The 17,975-nt window shown below is 36.4% G+C and overlaps 1 protein-coding gene across 1 annotated transcript in view; it reads left to right on the top strand.

The window, feature by feature from the left end:
• Positions 1-15,481, top strand: part of LOC114657180 (carboxylesterase 5A-like) — a 46,370-nt gene extending 30,889 nt beyond the window's left edge. Inside the window, exons 11-13 of the mRNA XM_028808921.2 lie at positions 6,187-6,336; positions 12,105-12,177; positions 14,926-15,481. Coding sequence (XP_028664754.2) covers positions 6,187-6,336; positions 12,105-12,177; positions 14,926-15,181 — 479 coding nt within the window. The 3' untranslated portion in view covers positions 15,182-15,481. The remainder of the gene's footprint in view (positions 1-6,186; positions 6,337-12,104; positions 12,178-14,925) is intronic.
• The last annotated feature ends 2,494 nt before the right edge of the window (positions 15,482-17,975 follow it).

The raw sequence follows: 17,975 nt of genomic DNA, 5'->3' as shown, positions 1-17,975 counted from the left end.
TCTCCTTGTCCATACTCAGCCATCTTGACTAACTTGTAAATGTTTTTATGACTGCTACCTAATGATGGTGAAGCACAAAACCATTCTGGCAAATTGGTTAAAAAAAAAGTTAATTTCTTGATGTTTCATATAAACACTACGCCATCTTTTGGCAGCATATGAAACAGGCAAAAAGTGCTATAAGCCCACTCACTGATATGCCATCTCTCACCAGACCTATAATTAAACATTGTCAGAATTATAAGTAAATTAAAACCTTTGTAAGCCTAGACCAGGGGTGGGCAATGCCGGTCCTGGACAACCGCAGTGGCTGCAGGTTTTTGTTCCAACCCAGTTTCTTAATAAGAAGTCAATTAGATAGATAGATAGATAGATAGATAGATAGATAGATAGATAGATAGATAGATAGATAGATAGATAGATAGATAGATAGATAGATAGATAGATAGATAGATAGATAGATAGATAGATAGATAGATACTTTATTAATCCCAAGGGGAAATTCACATTATTGCTGATGAAGCACTTATTGCCCATGTGACATTTTGATGCTTCATTTTAGTGGTCTCGCTTGTTAAGGTTCCACATCCTTAATTGCTTATTTCAATCTTAAAAAGCTGCATTCAGTGTTTTAATGGCTCCTTATTAGCAAAAAGATGTAAATGACAAAGCAGCCAGCAGTTCTCCATCTAGCTTGTTTCCATTTATATCTGTGTGTGTTCATCATGCACTGTTTGATTTAATAAAAAAACTTAATAGAAAAATGTGACAGAGTGAAAATTATACGTTTTAGGCTTCAAATCATTTGGATGATATCCATGGAAAGGAAAAAATCTACGATATAAGAACCTTGCATTGCAGACTAACAAGCCATAAAATTAAATAAAGTCTGAGATTGGCAAGGATTGGTTTCTAATTAAGCAATAGGGTTGAAAAGAAAACCTGCAGCCACTGTGGCTCTCCAGGACCGACACTTCCCAGTCCTGGCTTTGACTTTTCTGAGCATCATACAGTATATGTATAACAGCAATATTACTGTGACAGATAGTCATGTTATAAATAATTCATCACAGGCTTATGAATATTGGTTCTTTGACTATTTTTTGTATTTTATTTTTTACTGGAGGGTCAGGATGTTTATGCTTACAATGAAATGTGGAAACACATTAACTAAGCAGAACCGAGTGAAAGTGTTTGTGTGACCCATGGATGAGGAGCATCATGCGAAACAGACATTTTTCAACTGTATTAGAGACGATTTCTCTCTCTTTTTTAAATTATTTCCACTGCCTTTGAGAATACCCATTCACAGGGCACAGATTTGCCAGCTTGCTACCCTTATATACCAAATCTATGCTACCTTTATCTTATATACACTGATACAGTACCTCGTAAGCCAAACCAGTCACGTGATGCACATGAGGCGCACAGCTTCACATGTCATCGATTACATCACACGTCTGAAATGATGCAGGCACCCCCACCTGTCACTAGAATCTCTACCGCTAACAGTGCTGAGGGAATTCAAGCATCTGTCACTTCACACTTCTTGAGAAAGGCATTATCTCCGACTTTTATCAGGAAAATACTTCACATTTGCTTGGACTCAGGTTGGTAAGATTGTTTTGTTATTTTCTGGTTCATTCACTTCTGGATGGCACTATGATTTCAATAATTTTTTTTTACATTAATATTACTTCAAGAATTTAGATTGGCATCATTTACCCCCATCTTCTCAGTTTCTATTCCAACACGAACTTAGTGTGTTTGGTTTATAGTTTTTGCTTTTTGTATATTGGGGTAATCTTTATGTGGTGGGATATTTTTACATATATTATGCACAGCATTTATTTGGTGAGGAAATAACATAGGGGAATTTTCTAGTATGTGTAAATAAATATACAAATATAATTTATTTGTTTATACTCAACTTTCTTCACAATATGCTCACCTTTCACTTTTATGTTTTACTGTATTCAAACTGTGGACTGGGGGAATGAGATTGGAAACTTGTAAGTGGAGTCATGTGTTGACTTGGCCTGGTCTGTGTTTTTTCCAGGCCTTGGGCCTAGAAGTGTAGCAGCCAGCCAAGACATTTAACTGGTCATTACAAACTCAAAACACAGACCTTTGTTATTAGAAATGAATTTTTCACATATTATTTAAACTGGTAACTTAACTCATCTGATAATTTATTAACCTACTGGCCAACCACCCCATTTTTTAAAAGTACCCAATTACACCAGACAGTTTAATTAATACATTAGATAGCCTCCTATCATCAGATGGTCTTGTGATGTAGGGTGCTAGCCTCAAGCCACTTTAATAACTCCACAAATATTTTGCAATTAAAAATTACTGTTATAGCTGGTCTTTTTCTTTTTTTTTCCCATGACATTATATAAATGTGTGGATACCTCCAAAAGTCTTTGCAATGTCTTAAAAGAAAGAGGTGGCCACTTTATTTCAACATACTAAACTTATGCTAATAATGCATTTTTACAAAGGAAAACAAAAATTAAAAAAATGCACAGACATTGTGGTAAATGTCTACAAAAATACCCATTTTCCCCAGTGGAAAACTATGAAATTGTTTGATTTGGGGAGCCCTGTACAGTTGGCAACGTTATTGTGGCTCATGATTTATGTCAATGAGATTTGTTTGCTTTGTTTACAAATAAATGAACTGGGTTTTTATAACATCCAATAAAATGAAGTCAACAGTATTAGAAAAGCATGCATAAAGCTTATAAATACCCTCTTTATCAGTTAAATCATCTTGTAATAGTTATATAATGCAAATATTTCCAAAATTCATTTTAAAAAATGTTAAGTTTGAATAAAGTCAACCTATATTAATTAAGTAAAGGCAATACATGCCTAGAAATTAATTCTGTGAGTAGAAAAGGCACTTAAAGAAAATAAATCTTTTTATATTTTTTCTACATTAATTATGGTTCTTAATGTAACATGCAAGAAATTTAAGTCAGTTGTACTAGAGATGTTTATCTAAAATATTAAAATATGCTTTTTTTGAGTAAAATCAATTTTGGCTTGTTGTGTAAAAGAAACATACCCCAAGAATCACTTCATTTGAGTATACATGCACATAATCATGCCCACTCACTTGTAGAGTTCTTTATTGAAGGTGGAAGTAATCCCACATAAATAAAAAAAAAAATCAATTTTAATACATTCAAAAATGATCTTTGACAACATTAATATGTAATTAAATTATTTACATTGTATTTATTTAAAAATGCTTGGCTTTTACAGAGTATGAAATTAGCTCTAATAAATCCAAAGCAAAATTGTGGGCTTTCAAGCTTTTAAACTCAGATCATTTTAAACTTACAAATTAATAATATTTATAAATTTTTGTTAAATGCTTTTTATTCTTTTTAAACATACACACAATGTTACAATTAAATAGTATTTAACAATCTAAGTGTTTAAAGGTAATTTTATTTATGGAGAATTTAATGGACAATATTGTAGAAACCACCCAAATATTTTTCTATTAAAGATTAATAGATGAAGTACAGCCATTGTGTGTCGACGTTGTGATGGTTCTTCATGAAAATGGATGAATGGATTGTTATTTGAACTATTTTAGATGAATGATAACAAATCACATTGATTAAAATCTGTGATTTTAGGGTACACTCAAAAATAAACCAACAGGTTTGTTAACGTTATCTAATTTAAGTTAATATAACTTAAAATAATAATGTTTGGTGATATTTCTTGCTGTTTCTGGTTGCATTAGTATAATTCTCTTTGATATCACATTAACACAATTAAATCATGTTGAAACAAAACCATTAAATTATTTTCTTTTAGCAAAGAATGTAATCAGCCTCAGGGAATGTTGTCTACCTATTTTTGTTGTGTTACCTATTTTAAGTTAATCTAACTCAAAATTAGCACCTTTTTAATATTCAAAACAAGTTATATCCACTTTCACTAAACAAAGTTGAGTTAAGTTGATGAAACTTAAAACATACTAGTATCATGTACGTGACTATCTTATATCCTTTAATGATCCACCCCTTTGGTTGCACTTTGGTCCAAGGTTATCTCCACACCTTTATAAATTTGTTAAAGAGTTTAGTAAATTGATTTTTAAAAATGGTGGATTTGTGTGGTTGTAGGAGCTGATTTACAATAATTTTTGTATACATTGATAAATTTGTTGCCCATCCTACATCTTTTTCTTTGCCCCCTATATTACAGAGTTATATAATGTTAAAATTACACAGAAAATGCAGTCATCAAAAATAAATGGAAAGTGGAATGGCCTTACATACTGTATTTTTACAGTAACTGTTTGTATTGATGCTGCTGTGGACTAGGAGTTCTAAAGCATGTAAGTTCCAATCACTTCCTGCAACACTTCTAAAAATGCTCACTAAAGGGGGATACCACCATCAAACCCTGGAAAACACACAGTCTTTATAAATAAAGAGAGTTCATTTTCACAAAAATGATCTGTCTTACAATGATGCTCCAAAGAGCACAAAAGGCATTAAGGAGATGCCAGCAAGGCAATCAAAGACAAGCAAAATCCCAGTAGAATTATCCAAAAAAAGTCACAAAAACTGAGCACGGCTTTGGAAATCCAGTAACCACACAGGCACAGCAAAATAACAACATACAGTAACTCACCAACTTCTTAAACACGTTTGAACAGAACCGCCAGGAACTGCGGGAGACCCTCCGGATTTATAGAACAAAGGGCAGTTGCTGGTTCTAAGGCATTATCCTTTATATGAATATTTTGTTAAACTTTAGTATCTAAATCATTTCAATTGTGTAAATCAAAGAAGAAGAAAAAAGTTTTTTAAGTTTACTTGATTCACTTTTTTGTCATTCAATTGAAGAGTGTAAATCTTGAAAACTGGACCCAAATATTTTTTCAGTGTACTGGATTTAGTTTAGTACTTCTAAAAATTGTACAATGTCTTCTGGTATGTTAAGCTAGATATTCTTTTAATGAAGATTCAGTAAGATTGTCCTGTGACTGGAGATACCTAACTAAAACTGGGAAAAATGTGTTGATTAATAGACTGCAGTTTTCACATCCTCTGAGAATCTCTGGTCATGATTCTTTTTGATACCATAATAATTCTACTGTAAATATTCTTTGAAGTGAGAAGTGGTTTCTGAAAGGAAATTGATTATTTAATGCCTAGTAGGGGCAACAGTTTAATTTAATTAATATTCAAACAAATATATAGGTAAACATTTCTTTTGATGTTATTTTGTGAATGTGCTTGAAATATGTAGACATCATGATCACACAGTAGGAAACATTGTCTCCTTATTACACTTACAGTACACCTTGATAACTTTGCATATTCTTGCTGCGTTTCCTTTAGGCACTGTTTTTGGCTAATTGTCCCTGGACATCTTTTTGATTGAATAAACCTTCTGAATTGGCTTGATGTGTGGCTCTAGGCTCCCCAAAACATAACAAAAATATAAGAACATAAGAAATTTGACAAATGACGGGAGACCATTCTGTCCATCAATCTGGTTTGTTTAGCTAATAGTTAAGCTGTCCCAATATCTCATCCAGATTCTTCTGAAATGTTGTCAAGGTTTCAATTTCAATTACATGGCCTGGTAGTTTGTTCCAGAGTCCCACAACTCTTTGCATAAAGAAGTGCTTCCTGGTCTCAGTTTTAAATGAACTTCCCTTTAATTTCCACTAATGTCCTTGAGTATGTGATTCAAACTTATGCTGAAAGAATGTTGGATTTATTTTTTCAATGGCTTTGAGGATTTTTAAGACCTGAATTAAGTCCCCATGCTGTCTCCTCCGCTCGAGAGTAAACAGGTTTAACTCTCCAAGTCTGTCAGAGTAGGACATGTCCTTAAGTCCTGGGATGCACTTGGTTGCTCTCCTCTGCACAGCTTCAAGAGCTGCTATATTTTTCTTATACCAGGGTGAACAGAACTGAACACAATATTCCAGATGATGCTTACGAGTGCATTACATAGTTTAAGCATAACATCCTTTGACTTAACAGTTTTTATGATATAACCTAAAGACACCGATTAAGATAAGGTGTGTTTAGAAAATTGATGAAAGAAAACTAATGTAATAAACTGAAATGTTTTATTTGTAAATGCAAATCTTTTCAGCTTTTGTAATATTTGTTCTCTATTGTTTACATTCAGATGCAGGAAAATCAGTTTATCTATATGAATTTCAGCATCGGCCATCTTTTTATGGAGACAGAAGACCTCCATTTGTAAAAGCTGATCATATGGATGATATAGGGTTTGTCTTTGGAGCACCATATTGTACTGAAAGTATTGTAATGCTGGGTAGGTGGCATTTCATGAAAATATAAAATGAAATTCAAGTTTTTGTATTTTTGATTTAATGTTAATGGAGTTACACAATTGAAATTGAAAGACATTTAAGGTTGTAATATTTTAGAAAGAACTCATTGATTACTTCCAATGTGTCACATACTGAGAAGCTTAAGCATAATGAAATCAGTTGTCCAGAAGAAACCTGACTTGATAGTTTGCTATTATACTTAATGATACTAATCATGAAGGCTGACATTTACTGGAAAGTTTTTATTCCTTCTTACTGGGACAGATTGAGATCAGAATGAGACTGATATATATATATATACTAGTCATTTAGCCCGTTACAATAACGGGCGCTAGAACAGTAGTGCATAAACATTAGTAGGAACAGTCTATATTAAATGGCAAGGGACTCTGACCTCATTCTTTTTGTTGGTCGTATTTTTCTTTCTTTCAGCCTTTCTTTTGTTGATGTTTACTTGCTGAGCTGACCGTTCTTCGTGGGCTGCCACCGTGTATTGTGTGTCTTTAATTTTTTGTGACAGTAATACTGTCTTGTACGGCTCTACTCAATAAGTATGCGCACAAAAAGGCGAGCTTCAAAAGGGTGACCTCAATTGAGCGCGGCGAATAAAGGCGTTCGTAGATAATTTAGTTCAAATGGCTCTGGAATATGTGAAGAGCAACAAAGGTGCAGATCTTTATTTACCCGCGCCTTTATTCGCTGCGCCCAATTGAGGTCGCCCTTTTGAGGCTCGCCTTTTTGTGCGCGCCCTTATTGAAGGATGCCTGCGCGCACCCTTATTGAAGGATACCGTCTTGTACGTCCACTGGCTTGTACGTCCGTAATATACCTTTAATTTTCTCTGGCGGTAATACAGGCGTGCGCGTCAGTAATATGCCTTTAATCTCCTCTGACAGTAATACAGTAATCCCTCGCTGTATCGCGCTTCGCCTTTCGCGGCTTCACTCTATCGCGGATTTTATATGTAAGCATATTTAAATATATATCGTGGATTTTTTGCTGGTTCGCGGATTTCTGCGAACAATGGGTCTTTTAATTTCTGGTACATGCTTCCTCAGTTGGTTTGCCCAGTTGATTTCATACAAGGGATGCTATTGGCAGATGGCTGAGAAGCTACCCAACTTACTTTTCTCTCTCTCTCTCTTGCGCTGACTTTCTCTGATCCTGACGTAGGGGGATTCAGCAGGGGGGCTGTTCGCACACCTAGACGATACGGACGCTCGTCTAAAAATGCTGAAAGATTATCTTCACGTTGCTACCTTCTGTGCAGCTGCTTCGTGAAGCGACATGCTGCACGGTGCTTCGCATACTTAAAAGCTCGAAGGGCACGTATTGATTTTTGATTGTTCGTTTTTCTCTGTCTCTCTCTATCTCTCTCTATCTCTCTCTCTCTCTGCTCCTGACGGAGGGGGTGTGAGCTGCCGCCTTCAACAGCTTTGTGCCGTGGGTGCTTCGCATACTTAAAAGCCAAACAGCCCTATTGATTTGTTTGCTTTCCTCTCACTTTCTGACAGTCTCTCTCTCTGACGCGCACTCCTTTGAAGAGGAAGATATGTTTGCATTCTTTTAATTGTGAGCCGGAACTGTCATCTCTGTCTTGTCATGGAGCAAAGTTTAAACTTTTGAAAAAGAGACAAATGTTTGTTTGCAGTGTTTGAATAAAGTTCCTGTCTCTCTACAACCTCCTGTGTTTCTGCGCAAATCTGTGACCCAAGCATGACAATATAAAAATAACCATATAAACATATGGTTTCTACTTCACGGATTTCCTTATTTCGCGGGTGGCTCTGGAATGCAACCCCCGCGATGGAGGAGGGATTACTGTACTGGCTTGTATGTGGCTGTAATATGCGTCACTGTATTGTGTACCTTTAATTTCCTCTCACAGTATATACTGGTTTGTATTTCCGTAAAACGCCTCTAACTTTCTCTGACAGTAATATCGCGCATTGCACCGTGCCCCGCGCATGCGCACTTCACAAGAAGACACCCACACACGGACACCTGGACGCACATAGGGATTTTATATATATAAATATATATATATATATAAACGTCTACGTATGGAAGTGTGTTTGCCTGTCCGGCCCAGAAGTGAGAGATGGAGTCGGGGTAAGGGCTCCACCTCTGAGGATACACAAGCGAGGCCAGCACGCTAGGAAAAGGAAATAAGAAAGAGAGTTACTTAAACGCTAATGCACAATCAATGTGAGCACATTGGCAACACGAAACCTCCTAGGAGGGAGATGCCCAAAGTAGTTTGTTTCAATTACCTGACATCTCTACATTTCAATTTTTTTCCTGACGATTTCAATAGTTTCTAGGACCCCATGCTTTTTACAGAACGGGCTTACACAGCTAGAGTATATGTATATGTATATACATATACATATGTATATATTGTGACGGGCCAGGATGCCAACAGAATGGAAGGACCCGGGGAGTGAGCATTAATGAGGCAATAACTCCCCTGGGATGCTAGAGGGCAGCCCTCCTGGGTGGTTGTGGCACCTCGGATTCCTGTAGGGAGCTGGAGTTTCGTACAGCCCTGCTGGGTTCCATGGGGGATGACACTCCCAGGACCTATAAAAGGAGCCAGTCACCACCACTTAATGGCCTGAGTCGGGAGGAAGTGGACAAAGCTTGTGAGGAGGAGTGGAGGAGGAAGGACTGGCAAAGAGAAGGGACTGTGGTGCTGTGTGGACTGGGGGATCGAAGAAGAAACGCTTCCCCAACTGTAAATAAATCATGTGTTATGCAGTGAAACTTGTGTCCTGCCTATATATATCTATAATAATAAAAGGCAAAGCCCTCACTGACTGACTGACTCACTCACTCACTGACTGACTGACTCACTCATCACTAATTCTCCAACTTCCCGTGTAGGTGGAAGGCTGAAATTTGGCAGGCTCATTCCTTACAGCTTACTTACAAAAGTTAGGCAGGTTTCATTTCGAAATTCAAAGCGTAATGGTCATAACTGGAACATATTTTTTGTCCATACACTGTAATGGAGGAGGCGGAGTCACGTATCGCGTCATCACGCCTCCTACGTAATCACGTGAACTAAAAACAAGGAAGACATTTAGAGCACGAGTCACACGCGGGAACGAAGGTAAATGACGTTAATTTTTGACTGCCTTTTAATACTGTGTAAGCATACATATTAACACATGTGCAATTAAACGTGTGCATTTACGGGGTGATTTCTCAGGCTTAAAAGCTCACCTTTTATCAAACGCGGGAACAAAGGTAACTGACGTTGTTCACTGTCTTTTAATACTGTGTAACCATACATATTAACACATGTGCAATTAAACGTGTGCATTTACGGGGTGATTTGTCAGGCTTAAAAGCTCGCCTTTTACTAAAAAGGTAAATGCAAAACTATTTTCAATCAGTTTATTGAAACGCTCCCGTTAAGGATTGCAATAACATATTCGCGAGATAAAAGAACGAAGTAGGGGGAAATGGAGGAAGAGCCGGAAACAGCGAAGAGCAAAAAATTAATTAAACAATTGAGAACGGAGCGAGTGAAGCATACAAGCATGTTCATAAGGGAAACAAAGCACGGTGTAAAACGTAAGTTTAAATTAAGTTTATAGAAACGCTCCCGCTGCGGATTGCAATAACATATTCGCGAGATAAAAGTTTAATGAGAAGACACGAGGTATAAACGAACCACACGCCGTGGCGCAACGTTAGGGGCAACAGTTTCAACCATTCTATGATCTGGTTCTCGCAACTGAAAGACGGCACATGGCTGATGTTAGCCGACTTGCTGACCGCAACGTTAGGGGCTTCAACTATGGCGCTGACACCACATCTCAGTGCCAACACTTTGCAGACTCTACTTAAAAGACACGCCCTCCTCACTGGACAGTTAAAAAGACCAATCAAACTAGCGATGACATCAAGTATTACCCAATCAAAAGTAGGAAAGGAGGCATCTTCATAAAATGCGTGTGGGATGATTTGCATGACACGCTGCTTTAAAAAAAAAATGATACAAAAAATACGGGATAAATCCCGTCCAGTATTGATTCAAAACGGGACGCGCAATTTCATTCTCAAACGCGGCACGATTCCGTATTTTAAATGACGGGTGGCAACCCTACAGTGCCAGGTAACCACCCATACAATCAAATTGTGATTCAGACTAGGAATGCAATGAATGTAATTACCCCGATCTACATACAAGGCGAAAGTCTTGCAACATTCAAAGATGATGGTTTGGGATAATTAGTACTTATTAAGTACACCATGGCACATAAAAGAGCTTATGAAGCCTTGAACCGAAAAAAGCAACATCTCAGAGATCGTAAAAAAAAAAAAGGAGGTAATGTCGTTTTACTCGCTGTACATTTTAGTCAAACATTACCAGTTATTCCACGAGGGAGACCAGCAGATGAACTCAACGCGTGTTTAAAATCCATGCTTCTCCCACGCTCAGTTATAAGTCGCGTGTTCTCGGGTAGGTACACCAAAAAATGTATACATTTAAGCATGTAATGGGCAAACAAAAAATGAGGTATACCCGAAGGCACTGCAGTAGTACTCAATGTAACTTTACTTCTTAAATGTTAATGTTTTACTGTTTAATAATTTATACGCTTCTTATATATTGTTCAAATTCTTTTATCAAAATACCAGTGACAGCGCAATGCACGATAACATGGAGTGAATACACCATACGCATCTGCCCACGGCCGCCCTGGTGTGCGCAGATAGGAGTTGATTCTAAAATAAAATAAACATAAAAAGAGTAATACAATCATCACCCATAAAGCGGATAGCAGACGTGACGTATTATATGTGTACCAGATTTCAAGTCAATAGGTGAAACGGTTTGCAAGCTACAGGTGATTTAAAATCCTGGACAGACCAACGAAAAGCCACGGTAGCAAATTATAGAAGAAGATTTTACTGTTTAATAATTTATATTTATATGAAATGTGCTTCTTATATATTACTTCATATTCTCATATGATAATGATGTTAATGTTGTTTATATTGATTTCTATGTTATTGTAAGTGCATCTATGTGTGTATATGTATGTATGTATGTATGTGTATATATATATATATATATATATATATATATATATATATATATAAAAAATATATGTGTATATGTATATATAATATATCTGTATATGTGTGTATATGTGTGTGTATATGTGTATATGTATATATATATGACAGCAACACTCATAACAATGACAACACAATTACATTCACAATCATGTTACGTTATTTTTAAAATGTTTCCTTTACTTTTTCATAACCTCTTTAACACACTACTTCTCCGCTGCGAAGCGCGGGTATTTTGCTAGTATATAATATATATAATGCTGGTTTCTTTTGCTTGTGTTATTCCAGTCTGTATGTTGCCATAAAGGTCCTGATGGCCCAGCAATAACGTCACTAAGCGAATGATAAAATTATTACTATTACTTATTAGTTAGCTGATGCCTTTATCCAAGGCAACTTACAACATTTGAGAAACAATTGGCTGCATTTCTTTGTTTTTTTTTCAATTGGAGTGCAGGAAGGTGAAGTGACTTGTTCATGGTCACACAGCGTCAATAGGGGGATTTGAACCCACAACCTACAGGTTTGAAGTCTAGAGCCTTAATCACTGCATTACACAAAATTGGTAGCCTGCTATACAGTTTGTAAACTTCACACTTGTATTTTGATCTATTGCAGCCTTTTTAATTCGAACAATTCTTTCTGATTCTTCCAGAGAACACAACTGATGATGAAAAACTATTGAGTAAAACCATTATGGCATACTGGACTAACTTTGCTAAGAATGGGTAAGATGGCGTTCTGATTCAATTTGTATGTGTGATACAGCAAAATTTAAGGTAGACTATTTAAAAGAACATATGCTTAACACAAGGTGAATTTTCTAAATATTGTACAATTTCAAATAGTTAACTGTCTCAAGGTGGTCGGATCTTTTGTGTTTAGACTCTCTTATTAGTTAAAATCACAAATTCCCTTTTTTTCATTCTTCACATTCACTTCTCAGATTGTTTCCTAGGAAATAAAAGTCTAAATTGATATCGGTTAGTGCGCGTGTACGAAAGTTCCCATTTCAGTGCTGTTTTTTGACTTGTGTCATTCCCATTATAACAACTCATCCCAATATGTCATATAGGCTATTTTTTAAGCAGGAGATCAATGGCAAGTCACATGCAAAATTTAGTGAAAATGGGTTGAGCTGTTTTTGCGTGTTTACCAGACAACCAAAATGAAACAAAGAGAAACAGCTTACAATTTTATTTATATAGATTATTCATGGTTTACTCAGGGTCAGATCTACCATATACAAAAATTGAGTGGTTGCCTAGGGCAGCAAAATGTTTGATTTGGTATTTTGTTAGCTATAATAGAAGTAGCCAGTGGCAACAGGTGATCTTTGGTGCGCAGTCCTATCAATGTATGCACATACAAGTCACGTGAAAATCCAAGGGAACCTCCATCTCGAAGACACTCTTTGATCTGTCACCCATTTGTGACTCACGCCAGTCTCCAAGGGGTCAAGCTGTTTGATCTGCAATTGCCTTCACAAATTCATGGTTTGGACACAACATTGTCACTTTTGACTATGGCAGAAAAAATACTACAGCCGGCAATGGATTTTCCAAATATAAAAGGAAATGACAAAGGCACAAGTTTCAATAATTTGTAATGGATTTTCAGAACATGTTAAAGTCAAGGTTTTGAAATTGAACTTATATTGCTTTACAAAAGAAATTTGTTGTATACAGCTTCATTATTTATATCTTTTCCACACAGCCCTGGTCTAAGACTGTACAATTTTACACTTCTGATTTTGTTTTTTGTCTTCCTACTATGGAATCCATGAATGAAGCTGGAATTAAATTTTACAAATTGTATCTTTCAGGCAGTATAGTTATGATGCTAGCTGACATGTAATTTAATTTTGTTGCAAGGAACTATTCTTCATTATTTTATTATCTTACTCCTAAATTTCCAAAACTGCTGCACAACTCATTTACTCATTTATTGTGTATATTATACAGTACAGGCAAACAATAGATATATTGTGAAACAGTGTTTTTTCTTGCATTGTGTAACCTGTGCTAGAAATGTAGGTATCTAGATTGTACAGAAATTGCTGAATGAAAAATATAACAATTACATATAAATAGATAAATATTTTGGTATACTATGACTATTGATATTAGTTTTATATAATTGAGTTTACTTTCTGTGATAGTGCTGCATTGTTGGTAGCAGTACATAACAAACTATATTTGAGTTTAGGTATTGCTAAATACATGACAGACAGAAGCTTTTCAGTCAGCCTGGACAATTTCTCCTCTTCCTCAACTCCGCTCACCTGTGGGGTCCCTCAGGGATCTTTTCTGGGGCTTCTTCTTTTTTCATTGTACATGCTGTTGATCCATTTTAAAAATATTTCTTTTCATTATTATGCAAAATGAAACAGAGCAAAACAAATTCTCTTAAATCCTTGTTGGAATGTCTGAAAGACATTAAAATATGGATGTCACATAATTTTCTTAGTTTAAATAGGAAAAAAAAAACAGAGATTGTGTGTTTTGGACCTTCTGATCTTACATATTTGCTCTTGCAAGTAATCTTTGCCCTTTAACAACCTGCTGTAAACTCTTTGGAAAAAATCTTGCCATGATTTTTGATAAAACCCTCAAATCTGATAAACAAATAAACTCCATTGTAAAAGCCTGCTCTATCATCTTAGGGTACTAGATAAAGTCAAGCCTTTTCTTTCTGCAGATGATTTTCAAAAATTAATTCATGCTTTGCCTCAATTTGCCTCATCTTGGCTTGACTATTTCAACTCATCATACACTGGTGTTACTCAGTCATCCCTTGCTTGTCTTGAGCTAGTCCAGAACACTGTGGCCAGGCTTCTGTCAGCCACACAGAAACAGAACCATATAACACCAACCTTAGCTTCTCTTCACTGGCTTCCTACAGGACTGAGTTTAAAATTTTATTGTTTGCTTTTAAGTCTCTGAATGGTTTAGCCACGTCTTATCTTACTGACCTCTTGCACCCTTACTCTCCCTCATGATCACTGAGATCCTCTGACCAGAAGTTACTGGTCATGCTGAGGTCTCGGCTTAAGCTCAGAGGGGACCATGCCTTTGCAGTAGCTGCCCCTAAGCTTTGGAATAGTTTGTTTTTTTATACTAGGTCAACACCAACTTTGGGTATTTTTGCCTTAGCCTACCGTTTTTTTATTTATTTATATATTTTGTTGTGTTTATTTACTATATCTGTATATTTATTCATGTATTTATGGGAACTGTACAGCACTTTGGTCAGCTTCTGTTGTTTTAAATGTACTGAATAAATAAAATTGACTTGACTTGAATTGACTTGACTGTTGCTAGATAGATATAAAAAATTATCTAAGTGTAGACTTTGAAATAAGAAAGTGTATAAAACATACAGTAGCTAAAGAGAATTATTATCCTGACCAAAATCATAATCTAAGCATAATATATGTGTAGTTGAAAATGTCTAATTTATTTTATTTTATGCAGAAACCCAAATGATGATACCCATTTGAAATGGCCAGTCTACAAACTAGATGAAGCATACATGGGACTTAGCTTGAGCCAATATGTTGGAAATGAATTAAGTAAAGATAAAATGTCATTTTGGACGAAAGTGCTAAACATGAAAAATGGTAATCCAAATAACAGTGCTGCAACGATTAACAATGATAACATTTTGAATTTACTTTTAATTATACCTACACTGTTTTTTATGTTTCTTATAAACATATCGAGCACTTAATTTTACTGCAAAAAGGAAGTAATGAAATTTATTGGAAATGATCTTGTAAGTCTTGAAAAGATATACATTGTGGTATGCAATTACAGAAAAATGACTTTGTTAAGTTATTATCTATTTAATTTATCAAAATGCATGCATATTTTGTCAAAATATTGAAAATACATTCCTTGGTAGCAGTAATATCTTTCAGACTTTCTTTTAAGTTTGCATTCTGCAAAAAGGGCTTTTTAATATGTCTAGAATACATTTTTGTATTATAAAAAAAACTATTTCTGTCTATGATTAAATAAAATGAAAATAAAAAATGAATTAGAATTTAAAATTAAACTGTTTTTAAAAGGCTTTCAGTTTTTGTTTATTTAACTAACACAGAATTCTGATGTTATTGACGGCAGGCCAATTGGACTTTTCTTCAGTTGTCTTCATTAGTAATACATCCTTTAAGCTCCATTAAGTAGAACATGAACAAAAGACAGGAGTCACTGTTAATGTTGATTTTGAAGTTTATGTCTCTTATCACATCATGCACTTTCAAACTAACTGTGGCCATAAACTGTTTTGGGTTTACAATAGGGTAGTAAAGTAAACAAGAAGAATTATAAACAGTTACAGAGTTGATGCTTAGGTAGCTTAAGCCACTTACTCAGTGCCACAAAATGAGTCTGTGGTTGGTGTTGAAATGGCAGCATTGTAATTCATAATCCCATGCCTTAAAAACTAGGCTACTCTGCCTAACAGGATGGAGAATGTTTTAAAACAGCATCTTATGAGCTAACGAAAGGCCTGAAACATAGAATGTTGTCCCTTGTTCCAATGATGTCACACTACAAGTAAAAAGCTGCACGACACTGCACCTAGATGTTATTGGTCATAAAGAAAGCTAATTTTTCAAAATGAATTTTAAGTGTAAATATCTCTTGCCCTAATTAAATGTAACACAGGTAAATGAAAGGCTGTTCATAAACACCTCATTTGTTCATTTGTCACTTCCACAAACCTATAATCCCACATTACACAGTTGCATTCCAACCAATTATAAATGCAGTAGACCAAAAAAAGATTTATTCTAATGTCCAGACAGCTAACTTAATCTAAATGTATGTTATTATCACTATCACTATTAAAAACAATCTGAACAGGCTCAAATATATTGCAGTTTAAGTGATTAGCATTTTTGATGGGTGGCACAGATGGTAGCATTTCTGCTTCACAGATCTGGTATCCTGAGTTCATATGTCATGCTTAGTTGTTGTCCATATAGTGTTTACATTTACTCGCCATGCCTGCATTTCAATTTTTGGCACTCCAATGTTTCATTTACATCACCAAAGACAGGCTGTGTAGGTTGATTGGAGATAGGAAATTGATTCTGTGTCAGTCTAGGTGTGCACCCAGTACTTGCAGAATAGACTCTGGCCTCCCAAACCCAGGACTAGATTAAATGTTTTTCAGAATGTTGCTTCAGAGTATATGTAACATTTTTGCTAATAAATGTTGTAAGTATTTTTGCCAGGGTCAATGTAAGTAGCAGAGGGGGTTGTTACTCAGTTTCAGCTGCTATGGTGTTAATTAAATTAACAACAGGTGCGCTAGAGGGGCAACAATGAGACGACTCTCAAAACAGGAATGGTTTAACAGGTGGAGGCCACTGACATTTTTATTTTCCTCTTCTTTTCTGACTGTTTGTTCACTAGTTTTGCATTTGGCTACAGTCAGTGTCACTACTGGTAGCATGAGGTGATACCTGGACACTACAGAGGCTGCACAGGATGGCAGACACATCAATACGTGCCATTGCCAGACGGTTTGCTGTGTCTCTCAGCACAGTCTCAAGGGCATGGAGGAGATTCCAGGAGACAGGCAGTTACTCTAGGAGAACTGGACAGGGCTGTAGAAGGCCCTTAGCCCATTGGCAGGACCAGTATCTGCTCCTTTGGGCAAGGATGAACAGGATGAGCACTGCCAGAGCCCTACAAAATGACCTCCAGAAGGCCACTGGTGTGAATGTCTCTGGCCAAACAATTAGAAACAAACTTCATGAGGATGGCCTGAGGGCCCGATGTGGGCCCTGTGCTCACTGCCCGGCACCGTGGAGCTCAATTGGCATTTGCCATAGAATACCAGAATTGGCAGGTCCACCACTGGCGCCCTGTGCTTTTCACAGATGAGAGCAGGTTCACCCTGACCACATTGGACAGATGTGAAAGGGTCTGGAGAAGCCGTGGAGAATGTTATGCTGCCTGTAATATCGTTCATGGTTTGGTGCTGGTGCAGTGGGTCCTGGGTTCCTCATGGTGCACAACAATGCCCGGTCTCATGTAGCGAGAGTATGCAGGCAGTTCCTGGAGGATGAAGGAATTGATACCATTGACTGGCCCCCATGCTTGCTTGACCTAAATCCAGTAGAACACCTCTGGGACATTATGTTTCAGTCCATCTGACGCTGCCAGGTTGCACCTCAGACTGTCCAGGAGCTCAGTGATGCCCTGGTCCAGATCTGGGAGGAGTCCATACAAACTACTGTGTACAATTCTGAGTTGCTGCAATGAAATTTCAGCAAAATAGACTAGCCTGACGCATCATTTTTTCACTGTGATTTTCAGGGTGTCTTTGAATTCAGCCCTCTGTAGGTTGATAATTTTCATTTCCATCAAACGAGATGACATCCTTTAGTTCCTAATATATTACCCAGTCCATATCAGTATAGATACTGTATCCAGTATGATTTTTTTCCCATTGAGATCTGATGTGTTTTTAAAGTGTTCCTTTAATTTTTTTGAGTAGTTTATATTAC

Source organism: Erpetoichthys calabaricus, chromosome 9 (assembly GCF_900747795.2).
Source record: "Erpetoichthys calabaricus chromosome 9, fErpCal1.3, whole genome shotgun sequence".
Taxonomy (NCBI): Eukaryota; Metazoa; Chordata; class Cladistia; order Polypteriformes; family Polypteridae; genus Erpetoichthys; species Erpetoichthys calabaricus.
The sequence above is the reverse complement of the archived record's forward strand: the minus strand, read 5'-3'. Positions and strand labels throughout refer to the sequence as shown.